Source organism: Vanessa atalanta, chromosome 14 (assembly GCF_905147765.1).
Source record: "Vanessa atalanta chromosome 14, ilVanAtal1.2, whole genome shotgun sequence".
Lineage (NCBI taxonomy): Eukaryota > Metazoa > Arthropoda > Insecta > Lepidoptera > Nymphalidae > Vanessa > Vanessa atalanta.
Window position 1 is genome coordinate 1,965,507 of NC_061884.1, and position 21,819 is coordinate 1,987,325.

Here is a 21,819-nt window from a genome sequence, read left to right on the forward strand (position 1 = left end):
ATGATTGCAATTTTAAGTATCTACTTGATACTAACCATATTTAAATAAACGAACCAAAATTTAAAAAGATACTGCACAAAGCACTTATCTGTGCAATTTATATTTTTTATCTTACTTTATTAGGGAAACAAACAGTACAAGTCATTCTTAAAGCTATAACATAAAAATTAGCACATATACCAATAAAGTTTCCACTTTTAACTAAAAACATAATAAGAGCAGAACATATTAATTATAATATCTAATATAATAATAATAAGAAAAAACAAAACTAAGAAAGAAGGGCCAATTTAAAAATAAATAAATAAAAGATCTAGGCTTTATGGTTCTAACTCAAATTTCCTAAAGTTAGCAACTGATTCTGTAAATATATCAATACTGGAAAAATTTGTGTTATATTCATTACAAACTTTATATATAAAATAATTTCGTGCATAATTTGACTTTAATAAGGGCAAACTAAACAAAGCCTTATTTCGTGTTCGTATATTTTCGATCGGACACCTGAATCTTAAGCAATTTAGAAGGTATTCACCCGAATCTATATAATTCCTTATTAATTTAAACAAATATAATTGGTCTCTAAGTGTTCGACGATCAGCAAGTGGGGTAATTGTAAAAATTTCATTTGTTGCACGACATTTAACATTAAGGTATTTTATAAGCTTTTCTTTAAAGGAGTCTTTGATTCTCTGAAATGCAAAAAACCAGCACGCCTTTCACCGGCGGAGGTAAAAGGACATTTACAGGATATCATTCCTTGTATTAAATTGTTCATTTTATTTTTTTTTACTTACTTAATAACATCTACAGACTCACAGTTGCCAGTGCCTTTTTTTGCTCGAAAGGCGTGGCCCACAGTGACTTAATTTTTTACTTTGCGTAGATAGATATTTTTAGGCTGTGCTCTAAAATGTTCGTCGCTTAAACATCCAACGCCCGGTTGATATACTTATTTGTCTATTGCGTCATCACCATCGTCCTTGTAGTAGATATACATAGGTGTCTTGTGATCGCTACAACGGCAAGGAACACTTTCGTTTATTCCGAGCCTCGCACTCCTATTCCTGACTATTATGACATCGCTGTAGGGCTGTCGCTGGGATTCGTGGATGACTCTTTGTTTTGTAAAAAATTCAGATTGTCTACGAATAATTTTATTCAGATTTAATTTCTGCCTCCTCAACTTTGTGTAATTGGGGAAAATTCTACAAACTTAATCGGGAACGTTTATGATACATTCCCCATTATATTCCGATCTTTGAAAATTCCTCACAAAAATAAACCTTTGCTTGAATGTAACTGCGGACCAATTCAATTTATTTATATATGTATGCTACGATACAATTTTGATTAAGTATATTTCGATCCAATTTCGACCGAAACGCAACTCGATCGTTGTGCTAATCGAACAGGAAAACGGCGCCTGGTTCTAAAGCTAGATCGTCATAAAATCATTTTAAGAAAATAATATTCGAGCAATAAAAGTTTTTTAATGCAGTCTTCATTTTTAATCAAAAAGTTTCACATAATTCTTCATAATTCAACTGAACTTGTAAGTTTTCTTCGTTCGTTACTTGGATACCGATTACTTTTAAAAATTGCGACGTGGACTTGAATTTGCATCTCTTCAGTATCAAGTGTCGGTACTTTTAATCATATTTTTATCTTATTAGTTGTCGTCCGTTGCTTCGCTCACGTGTTATGGGTTGGTCGTGAGGTGTTAGACATAATAAAGAAGCCTATGTCCTTCCTTGGAGTTCAAGTCTGCTTCATACTATGAAATTCGGTTCAGTAGTTTGGCTGGGAAAGTGCAACAGACAAACAGTAAAAGTGGAATCTGAAACTAGTAAAGTAAATCATATTTTTTTTCAGAATAACTATTGCTTCCATATTTTTCGTTTCGTGATAAATTATTTTCTAAATACGTCAGAATAACTATTGCTTCCATATTTTTCATTTCGTTATAAATTATTTTGTAAATACGTATTTCCCAATCGTTTTTTTAAATAAAAATCTTGTAATGTTTTCGAAACTACCGTTTGAAGTTATAAAGAATAAATTATATATTTATTCAGATTTCATTTTTATTTATAATAATAAATCTATTTATAATAAAAATGAAATCTGAATAAATATACAATAACAAGGGATTTCTCAGATTTAAATGTAACAATTAAATGAAACTTGATCGAGTGTGTTTTGAATTATTTCATAATCGTTCAAAGGCGATCATTTTATGATATACCAATATTGTCAGTGTGAAAGTAAGTCAAGGAAGGACATAGGCTACTTTTTATCCCTAATGTTTGACGACAAACCCTTAAAATACTAGCAAAGCTACTATTCGTTGTATAAAACTAAATATCGAAGTAAACCCTCTTGCTTGAATCTTACCTCTTTACCTTTATTTAGCAATAAAATCATGCTTTTCCAAGAGCAGTTGAACACGAATAAGTCTGTTCTTATTTGTTGTATAGTATAAAACAAAGTCACTTACCGCTGTCTGTCCCTATGTATGCTATCATTAAAATTACACAACGGATTCTGATGCGGTTTATGCGGAAAAATTTTAGGTTTCTGAAGTGATGTCGTAATATATATCGTATAACGTAATAAAACACGTTCTTTGCGCTTACATTACAAACGCTGTCTGAACCCTACGAGATAGATTAAAATAATGTACTACATTATTGTACACCTTAAAAAGTTCTTCAAAGCGATTTTAAGCAATTCAGCATTAATCCTTATCCAATTAGTACCTTAAATACATTGTGCATTTAATATAGACCAATATGGCTCTATGCAGCATATAATTTAAATGAATATTTTCGAAGATATTACAGATTTAAGGACAATTAAATCGCAGGACATAGCGGTTTGTATTGTCTAACGACAGAAATCTGTGAACGTATGCATTACAGTATTGTTCCCGTGCGAAGTCGGGGCGGGTCGGTAGTTTAGGAATAATGCATAATTGAAACGTTGATAATTGTCCATGGTATGATTTTGACGTGTGACGTACTTCCCTTCTCGTGTGCGCCGCGGCAACCTGTGCACTGTCCATCGTTTAAAAGTTGGCTAGTGTAGCGAACTATTATCCGTCTACTAGGTTGTAGGATACAAATAACATCACCTATCCCTTGGATGGTATTCTTGAAGTGTGTGAAGGCCAAGGGAACCCAAGAAAAAAATGTCTTCGCAAGTAAATGTCCGGATTTTGAGTTAGCAACTCCCCTTTTTACTCATCATAGTACAGTCCACTCATCTCTCGCGCGTACAAATGGTGTTATTTCTACGTACCCGTACACACTACTCGACCACGGAGGTCGTCAACTATAAAATCTAAGATTTGTTTTTGTGTACGCCTTCTTTAATAGGAATATTTTACCGCCAAAGTTTAGTGGCGGCCGAAAAATTTTTTCCTCGAGTAATAGGGTTAATTAAAACAATATTAATAATTCCAACTTTTATTATATAAAGCATGTATTTATAAACATAATCATCTTACAACTACTATACCATGACATCGCGGCGACAGCACGGGGTCAAACAATTTCACCAAATAAACCTTTTCAAAACCATTCTCATATAAATACAATAATCTATCTAATAAAATAACATTCTCAATAACTTGCGCCAAACATAACCTTACAAGGTAAAACAGAACGATTTTTTTCCACTGGCAATTCATATTTTTACCTAAATCCATCAGGTAAGTATCAGGTAAGTTATCATAGAGACCAAGTTTAAGAAGACCGTCTGCCGTTTTGAAATATTCTTTGAAATCTTTACATTTCGCTCCTACTCCCTTCAACTTCCCTTCCGACAAAGGTAAGTCAGGTAAATGAGTTTTGATGATTACCTGCAAAATAAAATATATATGTTACGTGTTTTGTATGAAGTTACTATATACTAACACCAACAAACTTGAAATTATGCAGGTAGATTCCTTATAGGGTGTAGACATCCGCTAAGAACGGATTTTACGAAACTTTACCCCTAAGGGGGTAAAACCGGTGTAATGAGTTTGTGTTTTCTAAATTTCGCGCAGTTTCGGCTAGTACACATATATATATATATATATATATATATATATACACCGCCTAATGTAATACTTTGTAGCGTAATATATTTAAAAACAAAAAGCGCACGATTGCTCACAGAGGCTCGGTTGATACTTCAACTTTTTTAACGCCCTGCTAATCATGAAGTGATAAAAGAATAATTTGATATATTTGACTTACCTGAAGCATAGCTCGGTACAGCAGACTCTTATCGGGTAGCTGTTGGTAATGGACGACGCGATCTATCGACTGGGCGGCGAGCATTCGGGCGTTACGACCTAGATTATATCCTAGAAAATAAAATGAATTAAGGAACATAGATATAGTTATAAAATAGTCTTCAGTCTCATATCTCTAAATACTTTATATATTCGGATTAACTACTATACTGTCAAAAAGTATATGTTTGTGAGTAAAGTAAAGTATATGTGTAGCGTATTTAGGTGTATGCGTACGTTGAAACGTCTATGTTTTGTCTATGGAATGATTTTGACGTATGACGTACTTCTTTCTTCTCTCTTCCCTTCTGGTGTGAGCCGCGGTAACGTGTGTTATGTGAGTGCGCCGCGCTTTTGAAATTAGCTTGTGTAACGGACTTATCCTTCTCCTATAATATCACCCATCCCTTTGGCTGTGTTCTTCGAGTGTATGAAGACCAAGGGAGCGCTCCCAAGAAGAACGTGTCTTCACCGAGCCCAGAGTTTTGAGGTAACACCCTTTTATACCAAAATACAGTCCACTTTTCTCTCGCGCGTACATTTTGGTCCTTCGTAGCCAAATTTGAGATTTAAAATTTAGTGTAAATCGGCGATTTTGTGTGTTTTAAATCGCGTGTTAATACTTCAAAATCATTCCATGGAGAAACGGATAATACTTTCGTTAGGAGCTAATGTGTAATTTAAAATAGTGTTAATTTTTATTTCGCTTTACAACATTACGTAATTTATATTAATTGCGTATTATTTGCATTGTAGAAAAGTGTAATTTTACATAAAAATAATTTAGTCGATTATTTTTCGAAGTACCTTCATATTTTGTGATATTGTCGGTCGATGCGCAACCGCACAATATAGACCGGACGCGTCGTGTTATAACGCAGTCGAGTTAAAAAGTTTAGTATTATATTATTTAGTGTCATAATAATTGTGTTTCTTTACTTAGGACAACTTGTTTTTTAGTTTGAATTGAATATAAATCTTATTCCTTAGCTAGTCTCGTGTTTTGTAAAATAATAATTGTATTGTGTTAAATATGGATTTAAATCAATTATTATTTCATAGAAAATTTTTCGTTAAGCAATTAGACCGTATGTTGCATTACGAAAGTTCGGATTTAGTTGATGAGTTCGACGCGAGTTATGGTGATTTAGACTTACTTCGTTCTCAGTTTGAAGAAACACAGACTAAAATCGAATCAACTTTAATATCTCAAAAATTATTTGTAGAATCCGAACAGGAGGAAATCCGTGATAATTTTATGGACAAAGTGATCGATATTCGTGCGAAATATAATAAATTCTTAAAGCGTAAGTCAATTATTGAGCGTAGTGATAGTGATAATAATTCTGAGCGTAAATCTGATTGTGGAAAGTGTAGTGCTCCGAATACAAGTGTTAGGTTACCTAAGCTGCCGTTGTTAACGTTTTCCGGTGAGTATTCAGAATGGTGTAGTTATTTTGATTTCTTTAATTCAACCATAATCGGTAATAATAGTTTATCGGACATACAAAAGTTTCAATATTTACGTGGAAGTTTAAAAGGTGAAGCATACAATTTAATTAAATGTTTATCATTAACATCCGATAATTTTTCTGTAGCCTGGAATTCCCTTGTAGAAAGATACTCCGATAAACGTCGTATCGCAAATAAATATATGGATGAATTGTTGAATTTAACTTCGTTGCGTAGTGACATAGACGTCGAAGGTATGAAACGTTTAAGAAATAATTTGGTAGAAAATTTAAGTGCATTGAAGGCTTTAGGTTTTCCTACCGGTGAATGGAGTTTTTTGTTGCTTCACTTAGTGTTAAAAAAATTAGATAGTGAGTCGAGACGTCGCTTTGAATTGTCCTTAGAAAATGATCGCGAATATCCGACATATGTTCAACTTCTAGATTTTTTAGATAAGCAAATACGTGCTTGTGAAGCGTCGAGTCAAGGTTCGATGCGTAGGGTGTTGAGTGTTAAGAGTGCTAGCGGGAATAAGTATGTTTCTTCTTTTACAACCGGATTTAAAAATAATAATAAGTGTGTAATGTGTTATTCTAATCATGAGTTGTATAAATGTTCTAAGTTTTTGCATCTGTCTCCGTATAATAGATCGAAAGTGGTAAAGCGAAATAAATTGTGTTTTTTGTGTTTATCAGGTAATCATGTTGCCTCTGAGTGTAAATCAAACTTTAAATGTGACAAGTGTGTAATGTCACATAATAAACTCTTGCACTTTAAGCAAGATAGTGTGAATGAGAAAGAGTGTTCTCATGTTCGTGAAAACGAAAGTGGTGTACGGCGAGTGTCTGGCGAGTGTGTGAATGCCAGCGGAGAACAGGCTGTGGTGTCCCTTAAAGGCTCTGTGTGTGCGAGCTCGGGAACAGTTTTGTTGTCCACTGCCGTGGTTCGAGTGAGGCGACGTGACGGCTCCTGCGAGGTGGCTCGCGTGTTGTTGGATCCCGGTTCACAGTCGTCGTTCGTAACCTCTAGTTTCATTCGTCGATTAGGCTTACCGATTCGGCAGGTGTGTGTGCCAGTGTGTGGTCTCAGTATGTCTAATGTGTGTAAGGCGAATGGTGTCGTGTCGTGTGAGATACTACCTGAGAATAGTGATGATAATTCTCAGATTGTGTCATGTTTAGTGTTAAATAAAATTACGAACTTTATACCTAATGTTTATATTCCTATTGAACAGTGGGATCATTTAAAACCATTAAAGCTTGCAGATTCAAAATTTAATATTCCATCTAAGGTTGATATTTTGTTGGGCGCTGAGGTGTTTCCCTCTATCATAAGAGACGGTCGTGTCGTAGGTGCGTGTGGGGGTCCCTATGCTATCAACAGTGTGTTTGGTTGGTTGGTTATGGGAGAGGTGAGAAATAAAAATCTAAAGAACCTGCAGAAGGTATCTATGTCTAATTTTATATCTGATGAAAACCTCGATTCAATTTTGAAAAGGTTCTGGGAGATTGAATCCGAACCAGTTGTTGGTTCTTTTTTAAGCCTGGAGGAGAGGCGCTGTGAAGATCATTTTGTTTCAACTCATACTCGTGAAAAGAATGGGAGATATAGAATTAGACTGCCTTTTAAAACTGATCGACCGGACTTAGGTAATTCGCGGGATATCGCTTTGCGGCGTTTATTAGCTTTGGAAGGAAGGTTAAACAAAAATGAATTATTGAAAAGGGCATATAGTGATTTTATGAAGGATTATTTGGATTCGGGTCACATGGAATTGGTTAAAAATAATTTGGATGTTCGTTATAGGCCTAACTACATTCCACATCATTGTGTTATAAAAGAGTCTAGTTCAACGACTAAACTACGTGTTGTCTTCGATGGTTCTGCGAAGTCGGGTAATGGCGTGTCGCTTAATGAATGTTTGTTGGTGGGGCCTAAGCTTCAGAAGGATATTGAAACTATTCTTTTGAGGTTTAGGTTACATGAGATAGTTTTTGTAGCGGACATAAAACAAATGTTTCGAGGAATATTGGTAAGCGAAGATGATAGGGACTATCAGCGAATTTTGTGGCGAGATTCATCATTTGATTCGATTCGTGAATATAGACTTCGAACGGTCACGTATGGCCTCTCTTCTTCTCCGTATCTCGCAATACGGACCTTGCAACAGCTGGCCTCTGATGAAGGTCACAATTATCCAAATGCTGCTAAGGTTCTTGTTAACGATATCTTTGTCGATGACATCGTGAGCGGAGCAGCAGATTTGAAGTCTGCACTAAAATTAAAGGATGAACTCATAGCTTTATGTTCTCGTGGGTGTTTCGAACTTCGCAAGTGGGCAAGTAACAATCCTTCTGTGTTGATTAATATTCCTGAATGTGATAAGGAACTTAGTGTGAATTTTATTGCAGCAGAAGATGAAAGTGTCATCAAGGTGTTGGGTGTGCAATGGAATCCACAAAGTGATGTGTTCCACTATAATGTTAGACTCGATTCGTGTGAGTGTACCAAACGAGCAGTGTTATCTCAAATTGCTAAGTGTTACGATCCCTTAGGGTGGTTAAGCCCAGTCACATTGTTTGCTAAGTGTGTGATGCAACAATTGTGGGTGCGTGGTTTATCGTGGGATGAACCTTTACCAGTTGATCTTAAAAAAGTGTGGTTACAATATACTAATGAGTTTTCAGTCTTGTCGAGTGTGAGAATAAATCGATTTGTATCGACGACTGCAGCTTCGATTGAGCTTCATGGGTTCTCAGATAGTTCTGAGCGTGGTTACGCTGCTGTTGTCTACTTTCGGGTTACTGCTGCTAATGGACGCAGTGAGACGTATTTACTTATGTCGAAATCTCGTGTTGCACCTCTTAAAAGGATTAGTATACCACGGTTGGAGTTGTGTGCTGCAGTAATTCTATCTCGTTTGATAAAATATGTTATGAACGTGTTCGAAGATAGAATAAAAATCGATAGAGTTTTTGCGTGGACTGATTCTACTATCGCTTTGTCCTGGATAAAGAGTTCATCTCATCAATATAAAACTTTTGTGGCTAATCGAGCCAGTGAGTGTCAGTGTAATGTTAGTCCTGAAAATTGGTTTCATATTGCTTCGGTTCATAACCCCGCGGACGGTGCTTCACGAGGAATGTTACCCTCAGAGTTACTTTCATACAACCTTTGGTGGCAGGGGCCTCCTTGGTTACGTTTGTCACGGGATCAGTGGCCTGTGTCTATGACTAATGACATAGGGGATAGTGAAGTTAATATTATAAATAGTGAAAGGCGTGTTATTAAAGCTTTTGTTTGTGTGAATGACATTGATTTTGATTTGCTACATAAGTACTCAGATCTTTCTAAGCTAGTGTGTGTTACGGCGTGGTGTTATCGGTTTAAAGTTAATTGTTTAAATGTTGAAAAAACTAAGTGTAATTATATTACTGGGTCGGAGTACAATTTAGCGTTATTGAATTTGATTAAGTTAGTTCAAAGAAATGAGTTTAGCGATGTGTTTAATTGTTTATCAAAAAATAGACCGTGTGCAACTGGTATACAAAGGCTAAAACCCTTTATAGATAGGTCTGGCATACTGCGTGTTGGCGGGCGGTTGTCTAATTCTTCGTTGAATAATGATATAAAAAATCAAATTATCTTACCTAAAAGAAATCATCTTACAAAATTAATTATTGATTATTACCATAAAATCTATTTACATGTTGGTGTACAAACATTACAATATTTATTGCAACAGAAGTATTGGATACTGTCAGCTCGTAGTATTGTTCGACAAAGAGTATTTCAGTGTATTACTTGTTTTAGGAATAAGCCGAAAGCTGTGCAACCGCTTATGGGCGATTTGCCTTCTTTTCGAGTGGATAGGTGTCGTGCTTTTTTACGTGTTGGTATTGATTATTGTGGGCCTTTTATGATAAAACTAGGAACTCATAGAAATGCCAAACTTTATAAGGCCTATGTGTGTTTGTTTGTGTGTATGGTGACTCGTGCAATCCACTTAGAGTTAGTGTCAGAATTAACAGCTGAAGCCTTTATTGCTGCTTTAAAACGATTTTGTAGCCGTCGAGGTGTGTGTACGGATGTGTACTGTGATTGTGGTCGAAACTTTGTGAAAGCGAGTAAAATGTTGTGTGAATATTGTGTCTTGCATAATTCTAGTGATTTTAAAGACAAAGTTTCGAAGGAATGCCTAAAACAAAATATTAATTTTCATTTTAATCCACCATATTCACCACATATGGGTGGTATGTGGGAGATACAAGTACGTAGTTTCAAACATCATCTGAAGCGCGTTATAGGTCAGCAGACGCTTACATATGAGGAATTCTATACTATCGTATGTCAAATAGAGGCCGTGTTGAACTCTCGTCCAATTTGTCCGTTAAGTTCTGACCCTAGTGACCCACAAGCGTTAACACCTGGTCATTTTTTAATAGGTCAACCGCTTGTAGCTATACCTGAACCAAACGTAACAAATGAAAAATTAAATCGTTTGACTCGATGGCAACTTCTAAGTAATATCGTGCAGCATTATTGGCAACGATGGAGTCAAGAGTATCTCCATACGTTACAACAAAGGTCCAAGTGGACAGAGTCACGGAACAATGTTAAGATAGGCTCATTAGTGGTCCTCAAAGACGACAATTTACCACCCTTGCAATGGCGTCTCGGTGTTATTGAGAATACGCATCCCGGCAAGGATGGTGTGGTTCGAGTGGTTTCTGTGCGCACTGCACAAGGTGTTTGCAAGCGTGCAGTTGTTAAAGTGGGTCCGCTCCCGGACAGTGAATAATATATTTTTATATTTTAGTCAATAATAGTATAGTTTAGTTATAGTGTAGTGTAGAAGCCGTCCGAGTGTTTATATTAGAGTGAGTGACTCTAAGGCGGGCGGTATGTAGCGTATTTAGGTGTATGCGTACGTTGAAACGTCTATGTTTTGTCTATGGAATGATTTTGACGTATGACGTACTTCTTTCTTCTCTCTTCCCTTCTGGTGTGAGCCGCGGTAACGTGTGTTATGTGAGTGCGCCGCGCTTTTGAAATTAGCTTGTGTAACGGACTTATCCTTCTCCTATAATATCACCCATCCCTTTGGCTGTGTTCTTCGAGTGTATGAAGACCAAGGGAGCGCTCCCAAGAAGAACGTGTCTTCACCGAGCCCAGAGTTTTGAGGTAACACCCTTTTATACCAAAATACAGTCCACTTTTCTCTCGCGCGTACAATATGTGATATGTTCTTATAGGGGAATCTCCTGAACTAATGGACTAATTCTAATTTTGTTTTCACTGGTAGACACAGTAGGCTACATTATTTCTGAGTGCTATAAGGATATAAGTTATATCTGTACCATACCATTTTCTTTATTAATAAACTGCACGCAGAGAGGTTTGGTAATTTAAAATATTATGCAAATATAAATATGACCTAAATCTTCACGATACCTCTCAAATGTTCCGCCATGGGGAACCCGCGCCCCGAGGCCACGGGTATCCGGTCCCGCTGGAACACGTCCACGAGCTGGTGGTCGGTGTCCTCGTGCAGCAGGTGGTAGCAGCACGGCACGGTGAGCGCGGCGCTGACGTGCGCGCGGGACGACAGGATACGCAGCGACGACGGGCCCAGGTTGCCGCAGGTGTGCAGCCCTGCCACCGATTGTCAGCACTATTGAGATGTCGCTAGGAGACCATCGTACCGTGACAGTGGGTTGATAGTCCTGACTGACATTATGCACACAATAGCATATTTTTATTGCTATATAACTTATACTCTGTTCCAACCATAACAGGAAAAAGCCAAATAAACAACATTTGACAGCAAATTGACGCGATATCATTGGTCGAGAGCTTGATCCATCTGTGATACTCACTATGGATTTGCGAAAAAATGGCTTTTTTAAAGTCGACGAAACTGTTATCGGAATTTTGGAAGTAAAATTAAAGTAGAAATAAGTAGTTAAGTGTAATAGTATCGTATTGTAAATAAATATATATTAATCATAAATTCTTAGTAGTGCGCAATATACGCAAATCTAAGGTTTGTTTATCATTTTTCCTGCTTCCATTGGAATAGGCTATAGCTAAGTTGAGCAGAATATTCTCGGGGAACCGCACCTTTCGTGAGTTTCCATTGAATTTGCTGATACATGAAAAAGGAATATGTATTATTTTAATGTTTTATGCTTCATTACATGTCTGGCATCCACATCTGTCCCTTGCAACAATTTTAATAATTAAGTTGTCATTAATTTAATTATTTTTAATAAAAAATATTCTTAGAAATTACGCCAGATGTTTTTTTTTCAGTAAAACGACAATTTTACAAAAACAAAAGAACACTTAAACAAAACTAAACAAAAACATTAAGCCAACAACAAAAATGGGTATTCGAAACAGACCGTCAGAGTAATAGCCTAACAATGCTACCGCAATGAGATGGGCCAGTTGATGGTTAGAACGCGTGCATCTTAAGCGACGACTGCGGGTTCAAATTCAGTCAAGCACCACTAAATTTTCATGTGCTTAATTTGTGTTTATAATTCATCTCGTGCTCGGCGGTGAAGGAAAACATCGTGAGGAAGCCTGAATGTGTCTAATTTCAACAAAATTCTGCCGCATGTGTATCCAGCAAAACATATCGATGCAACGTGGTGGAATATGCTCCAAACCTTCTCCTCAAAGGGAGAGGAGGCCTTAGCCCAGCAGTGGGAAATTAACAGGCTGTTACTGTACTGTGCTTAACACAGTGAGTGCCGTAACGATATGAGGCAGATGCTAATGAGGCATCTTATTATACGAGTTAACTCTTATAGTAGAAGATATGACTTCTCTATCTTCTAATATATGGAAAAATGAAGAAATTATATATCGGCAAGTTAAATACGATTGCTCACTTACCAGTTAAAAGTAGTCTTATATCAGCGTCGGAATGTTCTGGAAACTTTTCTCTCAGGATCGCTGCTAGATCGGTGTCCTCTGTGATGAAAGCGGACGCAAATCGATGCAAATCGGAGTTGATACTTTCCGAAATACTTTCTTCGCTGCCGTCTTTTATCTTCTTTGCTATTGCATGCCATTGTTTCTGGGGACCAGACGAGTTTACGTTAGGTATGACCGTTTCCGTGCCCCTGATAACGTGTGTTTAAATTTCCATGGTGATCAGTTGACTAGTTAAGACGTGAAAGAGTAACAAAACAAACACACATTTATTATATAAGTTAGGATAATATAATCATTATTACAACGGTTGGATCTTTGACCACAGCAAATCATTTTTGGCTCCGGGCTAGTTGTTGGGGTTGAAAATATATCTAATACATTGTTGTCAACAAAAATTTAAAAAAAAAAATATATATATATATATATATATACGTAAAATTGTTCGAATTACCTGTATGATCTTAACCCTGCTTTCAGCATTAGTAATAGTGCGATGATCACAATCCACCGTCAAACTAGGCAGGTGGTACGCCAGGGTTAATGCAACGGGAAGGTGTCCCTTACCACCACCAGCTTCAACGCAATGGGTTGAACCACTTGCACTGAAAAGTGATGCAACGAGATTCGACATAGTTTGAACCTGAAACAATATTTTATAAAGTGAACGGCACATTACTTTCTATGCAAAAGCTAAGGACATGCTTTGCGTCCTTCAAGGTTTGATCTGGAGAAGCAAACAAAACTGAGGCAAATAGATGGCAGACATGCTCAGGGTATCGCATCGACAAGACGTCACGTTAGCATGCGAAAGCGATCCCGTGCGATCACTACAAGACCGTAGGACAGCATTTTATTACAAATGAATAATAATTGTTTCAATAAAGAACACTTATTTTGATATTTTACTTACTTCGTAGCTCTTCTTGCTGGTCATGAATTCTTTAATCCGTACTTCCGGTTTAATATCTCCTCCCCATGATTTAATCTTCTCTTGAAGTTGTGTTCTTGAGATGCAGTAGTCATTGTTCAAGCTTACACAGTGACATTGACAACTGAGCACCCACTTTGTTAGCTCATTTTTGTCTAAAAAGAATATTTATTAAAACAGATAAAATAATGATTAAATAAATAAATACATATACATTGGACAACATCACATACATTATTCTGATCCCAATGTAAGTGGAAAATCAGAAGTAACGATAGTACCACATACACCCAGACCAACAACATAGAAAACTAATGAACTTTTTCTACATCGACTCGGCCGGGAATCGAACCCGGGACCTCGGAGTGGCGTACCCAGGAAAACCGATGTACACACAACTCGACAAAGGATATCGTACTTGAATAAAATGAACTTTATTTAAGTAGGAATTTACAAGCTTTTTTGAAGATGTTTTTATATATTTATATTACAGTACATTATCCAATTTATTTCTATATAATTATAAAATAATAAATTCTATGTCATACAAATTAGTATATATTTAGTAACCCCAAAGTTACAGATAATATATCAAGTGAGATTTTAAAGTTGAAATTATAATCAAAAAGTAATAAAGACAATAGATTTCTTAGTTAATATTTGATGAAAAAAGACTAAATCAGTTAATATTAAGACATACCAACCATCTTGTTTCCCCTTAGCACATTTCCAGAACTGATCAGTAGCATCATTCAATTCTTGGTTATCTAAATATTGTCTTAAGTCTGATGGTAACAGGTTCTCCCAATGGTTATGAGTGAAAAATTCCACCATATGACAATTTGCGAGTGGCAACAAAGGTGAGACATAAGTTATTATGCTGTCAAGTTGCTGTCGAAGTTTGAATGCATTTTCCATGTTGGCTTTAGCTGAAATAATAAAAATTATATTAATACTTGTTTTTCTTTTCAAAAAGTTTTTACTTGGATAATATTGTGTACAAATGTTCCGACCTGCAAAAATATTAATAAAAGTTTATTAAACACATAAAAGAAAAAACCAATTTTATAGTGACAGATACCCTGACTTTTATTAATATTCTGTATGTTTGAATCTTTCTACACAGTATGATCCAATTCTTTCTCACAAATTATGACATCACATAAAATCTTTTATAAATCAATTATTTACAATTGTTAAGACTGTTAGATCAAATATTATTAAAACATATAACTCACATTTGAAAATGGTTAGGTTTTTAAAAAGATACGTCAGCACCATAGGGATTGACTGATGATATCTTTAAAAGTGCACAAGCTTTCTTATATTGTGCTCTAATAGTTTCCGCAAGACCAAGAATGTCTTGATCTTCTGAATTTTCACGTGGGAATGTATCAATAAGTTCTTTAACTTTTTCTAATTGCTTCACAATCTTTTCTGAATATTGTACTTCTGGTTTGTCTCTGTTTTCTATATGGTATGAAACTATGCCAAGATAGTGACCTGAAAAATCAATTTTTAGTATCTTAATATATATATAATCTGTGAGTGATCATTTAACTCATAAATAATATGACCAAATGTGGTTATATTGACACTGTGTCTTGTCAAGATGCTATTTATTAAGGTTAAGTAGCCCTCAGATTGAGTTAATAACACATGACAATACAATTAAAATCAATCAATGACCTGATTCGTGACAATGCTGCTACACTCAACTGATATTCACAATCATTATTAATTTTTCATACTAATTCATAGTTATAATAAATTATAAAAGTACTAATTTCTTAATACATGCTGTAGTACCAGACCCATCTCGAGCACACACATACATACACTCAAGTGCCAATGGTGCAGTGTCCTGGAGATCACCCTCCCTCAAAAGGATTTTTTTCTTTAAAAAATTCTTTCCTTTTGGTTGGCTCAGATAAGATCTCAGACTATACCATTATTTAATAACCCAAAGCGTAGCACCCTTGATACCCTAAGTCCTTTCATCAGATACTCTACAGAATAACATATAATAATAAATTGAAGAACTCATTGTTAAATGTAAGTATTAATTTCCTAGATTATTATTTCAGTCGGTATATTTGGTTAATTTAAATTAAACCAAGAATATAAAATAATTTATTTACCAAGTTCTCTTCCTAATTCCGCACCTCTGTGATAACCCAGATGGTAACCCTCTGGATTTCCTGCTTCGCTGCCGACTTTATAGCCTTCCTCATAACTTAACTCACACTGCGTATTCTCACTTAAAAATATATTTTCAAGAACATCATTGAAATCGGTTTCCTCAGCCATTTATTAAATTGTATTCTGTTCTTAGTATAACGATAGCATATAACTTAATAAGTGTTATTGATAAATTGTTTTCGTAGAAAATAATCAATTTATTCGAATGAATATTCTTTCATAGAATTGGATTAAAATTGTAGTCATAGTTATCTTTACATAAATTTTAAAACTGCGTTTCTTCGATAGGTTATATTTACAGATGTTTTCACTCTTTATTTACGAGACAAAATCGCTTAGCTGTCAAACTACTATAGATAATTAGATACTACAGAATACAGATAATTAATGAAATATATATATATTTAAATTATAAATATAAATTAAATGTTAATTAATTGAGCAATAAGCTCAACTTTTACTGCATTTCATAAATAAATAGAAAAGACGCACGATATATTGTAAATAAGACACCACAAGCCCTGATTTGGATATTGGATATGAATAAAGCTAATACCACGAGAACTCTTTTTTGCTTAGGGACAATGAATCTCTGTCGACGATTATTTTTTTATTCAAAATGTAATTGATCTTTGGACCTCAATTATGGGGTCCTTTTTAAAATAAGGAAAAATATATATTTCCTTCAAGTTGATTTTACCCAGGGATTGGGATTAGACCCAGTCGTTTGTCAGTTTCATCTATAACTAGATTTCATTACAATTGACCCAAACGCAGTTTGCTATTGTATGATCAAACTTTGGAAGCAGGCAGAAATAAATAAATAAATTAGTGAATGATTTACAAAAATAAATAAATTTACAAAAATGTGCCATGAAATCTAAGTCTGTATTGAAGTAGTAAATAAAAATAATTTAAGTTTTAAAGGATTATCTTTAACAGCATTATTTGGAAACGTCAAACCAAAAGTCAACTGTACTAATGATTTTTCATATGACATTTGATTGTATCTATTACAGTATTCACAAATCACAGTAACAGTAAATTCAGTTCAAGGCTACCTATGTACTTTATAAATAATTCGTGCTTATCACTTTGTCTTGTACTCGTGTTTAGGCAACACAGTTCATAATCTTACTTAAGTAAGAAATAACTTAAAATGGCTCGTATAATATCATTAGAAGAAGTTAAAAAACACAGACGCAAGAGCAGTGTTTGGATTATAATTCACAATGATGTGTACGATGTTACGAACTTTTTAACAGAGGTAAATTATTTTTAAAATGATGATAATTCAATTTAAAAAAAAATATTCAACTGGTGCGAAGTGCGAAGTGACAGCACATTACTGACATTATTTTTCATCAGCTGATTACATTTTAATAATTTTAACTTATATGTAACTTATAAATTTCTTATTATTATAATGTTGTCTCATAGTTTTGTCTCAATTGACATAAAAAGTCACATAAAGAATATTAGCAATTCCCATTTAAAGGAATTACTAATATTCCTATTTACCCCTCAAATTAAGCTTTAAGCTTTTGGTCAGAGTGGACGACAATAGACGAAAGTGGAGCTCTAGGGATCAGGATCGAAACTGTAACTTTATAATTAATATATTCCATGGCTGAATAATTAAGACCTTCACATCATTTTTTTTTTTTCTAGCATCCTGGTGGTGAGGATTCTTTATTGGATGTTGCTGGTAAAGATGGAAGCCGAGAATTTGAGGATGTGGGACATAGTGATGATGCAAGGTTTGCTATTTATGATATAGTGAACAATTTTGTGTTTACACTTTATTCATGCTTAAGAAATTTCTATTGTGTTAATTATAATAATATGAAATTAATATTTCAGAGAACTTTTAAAAAAGTATAAAATAGGATCCCTGAACCCTGAAGATAGGATCAGTGTTGTCTTACCATGGTAAGTACTACAACTTTCTTAATTAAACAAATTACGAATTTTCAAAGCATTATGAGTAGTATAGGATGAAAGAAATTGTATCATATCATTTTAATTTGTTTGTTTGTAGCCTTAAAAGGTAAAAAAGAATTAATGAATGAATTAAAATCTTTATTATTACCATAAAGAGAAATCCAACAGGACAAAAAAACAGTGTATATATATATTTTTAATTTCAGCTAATTTTAAAACTACATACAATTCAATACTAAAATATTAAAGCAAAATTGATTTTACTTAATGTTAATGTAGCAAGTGAATAATTAATAATTTTTAAATAATTTTTAGGTAATGACTTGTACATACAAACTTTTGTTCATTTTTTTTGTATATAGCTTTAAATATCTAAAAGAAAATCTCATTCAAAGCTCTATAAATAGCATTAATAGATGAATAATACTCCATAACTGATTGATATCAATTAATTGATAAATCAATGTGCAATTGAATATAGTTTTCTGTGCCATATTATATCACAGTTGATATTCTATAATAATGTTATAAAGAGGTACAATTTGTTTGTTTGTATGTTGAGGGCAATTTTCGAACCAATTTTCAAAAACAAAACGTGGAATTGGATCAATTCAATTTATTTTTGACTGTTACATTATTCCTGAGTGCTATTGAGAATAAATTATATTTATGTTATATAATTTTGTTTGTTAATAAATTGATGTGCAAAACCGGGGCAAATCACTTGTTATATTATATATTTTATTTAATTGCATATAGCTAATTATTTCAATTAAATAAATACCGATTTAATTCATTATTTTTTTACAGTTGTAAATCAAATGCGAGAAAAAAAGCAAGGTTATGTCTTATTAATTTTTGTTTTATAATACACATAAAGTACTTTATTACTAAATAAGCCTCAATAGATCATTGAGGCTTATTAGACCTAGCATAGTGAAAGTCATAGTCATTTTAAGTAGGTCGTTTGTCTGACAATTACTTTATAACTGTTTAAAGATTGTTCAAGAAATTGACCACAACTTGTGATTCCCTTAAATTATTATGTATTCCATTATATTTATGATTTTGTTTTGATTATGAAATTTCTGTTATATCCCAATATATTTATGCAAGTTCTAAATAAGACAAGATTTACCATACCCATATCTTTCCTGTATGTTTGTATTGCAAAACCTTGGGTATGTTAGGAAAACTATTTATACGTAAGTGTTACGACAATGTATTACGGTGTTAATGGTGTATATGCTCTATAAATTCCCCGACCGACGGTGAGATAAAATACTTTCGTAGATATTATTTTATTTGTCGTATTTAAAGAAAGTATACAATAGTAATATAATTTTATGATATATACAAAACATATAGAATTATAGTATTCTTCTTAAAATTACGTTTTTTTTCGTAATGAATAAAGTAATTATTTTTGCAGTTCCCCGCGTCAGTCAAAGTGTTCTATTTGTTCTGCCGCCAGGTTATTAATCCTTTTTTTATTTTAAATTTTTGTTTTGTTTTTTTCTTATTTTATATTATTATTTATTATAATGATTTAACTTAGTTGTCCACATTTACCAAAAATGGTACCATCTGAAAAATCGTGGAGAACATTCGATGGTCCAGCAAGCAGGTTAGCTTTGGCGTTATTGAATTTTACATATATAATGTATATATTATATATTTAATTTTAATTTTAAATCTAACTATAGTAAACCAGTTGCGCCAAAGTCAACGTTTAAAACACCAACTACACCTAAGACAGAAAAAAGAGTTCAATCGATAACCGTTCCTCGGAAAAGGTTTATATTTTAAATATTTTTTTTTAAATTATTATTTGTCATTTAAACTCAAACTATTAATTCATAATAAAATAATATTCTGGATTATTTTTTTAAGTGAACCAAGACCACGCGGATATCCATGCAATGAAAGGTTCTAATTTTAAATTTATTATTACAAACTAGTTCTATTGTTGTTAGCTAAAAATTGAAATATATAAGACCTTTTTAATTTACAATCTCATAAATATTGTTTCCATAGCGCAAACAAAAAAAAATACATTATAAAGTTACCTTAATTACAATTTCTTTTGTAGATGAGATTAAGATTTTTATTGAGTGGCTAGATAGCTAGATAAATAGATAGATAGATAGATAGATAGCGGTATCGTAATCATAGAGGTTTTAATTTGCGTAATCTCTCTTAATTATTAATTTTGTGGTCGGTGAAGGAAAACGTCTCACAGAAACCTGCAAATTTCTGATGTTATTCAGCATCAAGTGAACCCACTAACCCGCACTGGAGTGGCACGGTGAGAGAAAATATATATCGCCATTGCATTGATTAATGCCGTACACTTTTGTATTTTTTTTTCATTGTCTTAGTATTTAAAAGTCCCAGACCCTTGGTTCATTAAGGGTCCGCTAAAATCATATTATATCGGATAAATTGTTTCACTACCGATTGTGATTAAACTTTGGTGAACTGTTCTGCTAACGGTTCATTGCACAATCCTTTTTTCTTTTTGTCCTCCAGTATCAACTTTCTATCGATTTTTTTTAATGAAATAGTGCATTTGCACCACCCGATGGTAAGTGTTCAACACCATCCATAGACATTGGCGCTACAAGTTATTTTAATCATTCTTTATGTCTCCAATGCGCCAGCAACCTTGAGAGCAGGGCCGGATCTACCGTATGGCTTTTTGGGCTTCAGCCCAGGGCCGAAAAATAGACGATAATACGAAAGAATCCATCATTTTATTAAATTAAACAGTTCAAGTCTTCGTGTCTTAAGTGGGGCCCCTAAGTAGTATTAGCCCGGGGCCCCCCTAAACTCACGGTCCGGCCCTGCTTAAGAACTAAGTTATAATGTCCCTTGTGCCTGCTGTTATACGGGCACTTACCTCTCAAACCGAAACACAAAAATACAAAGTACTGCTGTTTGGCGGTAGAATATAATATGAAGAGTGGGTTACCCAGGTAGACTTACACAAAGCCCTATACCAAGTATACCAAAAATAATTAGTTTGATATTAATTGTGTTGAGTTGGGGACTAATGTCAATTTTTTGCCTCGATTTTGAAATATAGTAGATCCCATGGTGGAAATGTTACTTAATAGAGTAGTTTTTAATTATTTTTATTCGCAATAGATTAGATAACTATTGTAAAACAAAAATGTAAATAGAAATGATGTAACAGATAAGTATTATTATTGTTAGCTTAAATTACTCTAGATAAGGCAACTCAATTAAAGAGTACCTATACAAACTACAACTATAATGAAAGGGTGAGCGTTCTTTAAATTTATGTACAACCTATGTATTTTTGTGATTTTGACAAACCTTAAAATTCTCTCTCTGCTTCTTTGATTCCGCTTTATTTATAAGTATGTTTTTCTCTCTTTATGTGTTGTATATATATTTGTTTGTGAACGATTTTAAGGTTTACTCCAATTTCGTACAACCTGACGTAATTGTATTTGAAAATACTGCTAATTCAGATTTATTAATCCAAAATTTATTTTAACAATTCTTAAAATACGAATTGGATAGGAATGGAGAGAGCTTTTACGTCTATTCTTAATAAAACCGACCAAATTTAAATCAATACTTTTGTTTCAGCTCAAAACTCAAATGGGCATTACTCGCTCTAGCAGGAGCGTTAGTCGTAGGTGTCGTTCTGAAGAAATATCTGGGAAGCAAGTAAACCTATTCTCATCTATATCGGGTCCAATTATTTAAAAAGCTGGCTTTTAGCTAAGTGTAGTGATTAGTGTTACCAGAATAAAAAAAACTTGTTGCAATTTTATATATTAATTTTACAATGGGCTGTGTCAAATATTTTTGTTTATGATTAATTAAAGGCTCAAAGCATTTGTACATTTTTGTATTTTTTTGTGTTTGTAAAGTCTAAACATTTACTAAATGCATCGTTTATACATTGCTGTATAACCTATTACTGAATGATTTATATTATTATGTGATAATAAAAATTAAAATCGATATTTTGTTTTATTTATTTCAGAAATCATTATCTAACTTTATTTACAGTACTAATAAA

The 21,819-nt window shown here is 33.8% G+C and overlaps 2 protein-coding genes across 3 annotated transcripts; one reads left to right on the top strand and one right to left on the bottom strand.

The window, feature by feature from the left end:
• Window positions 1-3,488: 3,488 nt before the first annotated feature.
• On the bottom strand, window positions 3,489-15,024 carry LOC125068744 (probable methyltransferase-like protein 25). Of its 2 annotated transcripts, XM_047678046.1 has the most exons (8): window positions 14,852-15,024; window positions 14,318-14,542; window positions 13,596-13,768; window positions 13,137-13,325; window positions 12,644-12,827; window positions 11,192-11,392; window positions 4,248-4,357; window positions 3,489-3,865 (listed from the first exon to the last, which is right to left on the bottom strand). In XM_047678046.1, exons 1-8 carry the CDS (start codon window positions 14,892-14,894, stop codon window positions 3,503-3,505), a joined length of 1,488 nt encoding a protein of 495 aa, XP_047534002.1. In that variant the 5' UTR covers window positions 14,895-15,024; the 3' UTR covers window positions 3,489-3,502. The 2 variants fall into 2 exon arrangements, with proteins under 2 accessions (XP_047534002.1, XP_047534003.1); XM_047678047.1 differs by lacking the exon at window positions 14,852-15,024 and having other exon boundaries at window positions 14,314-14,444.
• Window positions 15,025-16,809: 1,785 nt separating this feature from the next.
• LOC125068803 (cytochrome b5-like) lies at window positions 16,810-21,761 on the top strand. Its single transcript, XM_047678120.1, has 4 exons — window positions 16,810-17,082; window positions 17,487-17,575; window positions 17,679-17,747; window positions 21,381-21,761. Exons 1-4 carry the CDS (start codon window positions 16,975-16,977, stop codon window positions 21,463-21,465), a joined length of 351 nt encoding a protein of 116 aa, XP_047534076.1. The 5' UTR covers window positions 16,810-16,974; the 3' UTR covers window positions 21,466-21,761.
• The last annotated feature ends 58 nt before the right edge of the window (window positions 21,762-21,819 follow it).

Coding starts and splice junctions, on each gene's coding strand:
- LOC125068803 (XM_047678120.1), top strand. CDS start 16,975: ATGGCTCGTATAATATCATTAGAAGAAGTTAAAAAACACAGACGCAAG. Junction 17,576..17,678: donor GGACATAGTGATGATGCAAG/GTTTGCTATTTA, acceptor TTAATATTTCAG/AGAACTTTTAAAAAAGTATA. Junction 17,748..21,380: donor ATCAGTGTTGTCTTACCATG/GTAAGTACTACA, acceptor CTTTTGTTTCAG/CTCAAAACTCAAATGGGCAT.
- LOC125068744 (XM_047678046.1), bottom strand. CDS start 14,894: ATGGTGCTGACGTATCTTTTTAAAAACCTAACCATTTTCAAAT. Junction 13,769..14,317: donor TGCTAAGGGGAAACAAGATG/GTTGGTATGTCT, acceptor TATTCTTTTTAG/ACAAAAATGAGCTAACAAAG. Junction 12,828..13,136: donor GCAGGGTTAAGATCATACAG/GTAATTCGAACA, acceptor TCTGGTCCCCAG/AAACAATGGCATGCAATAGC.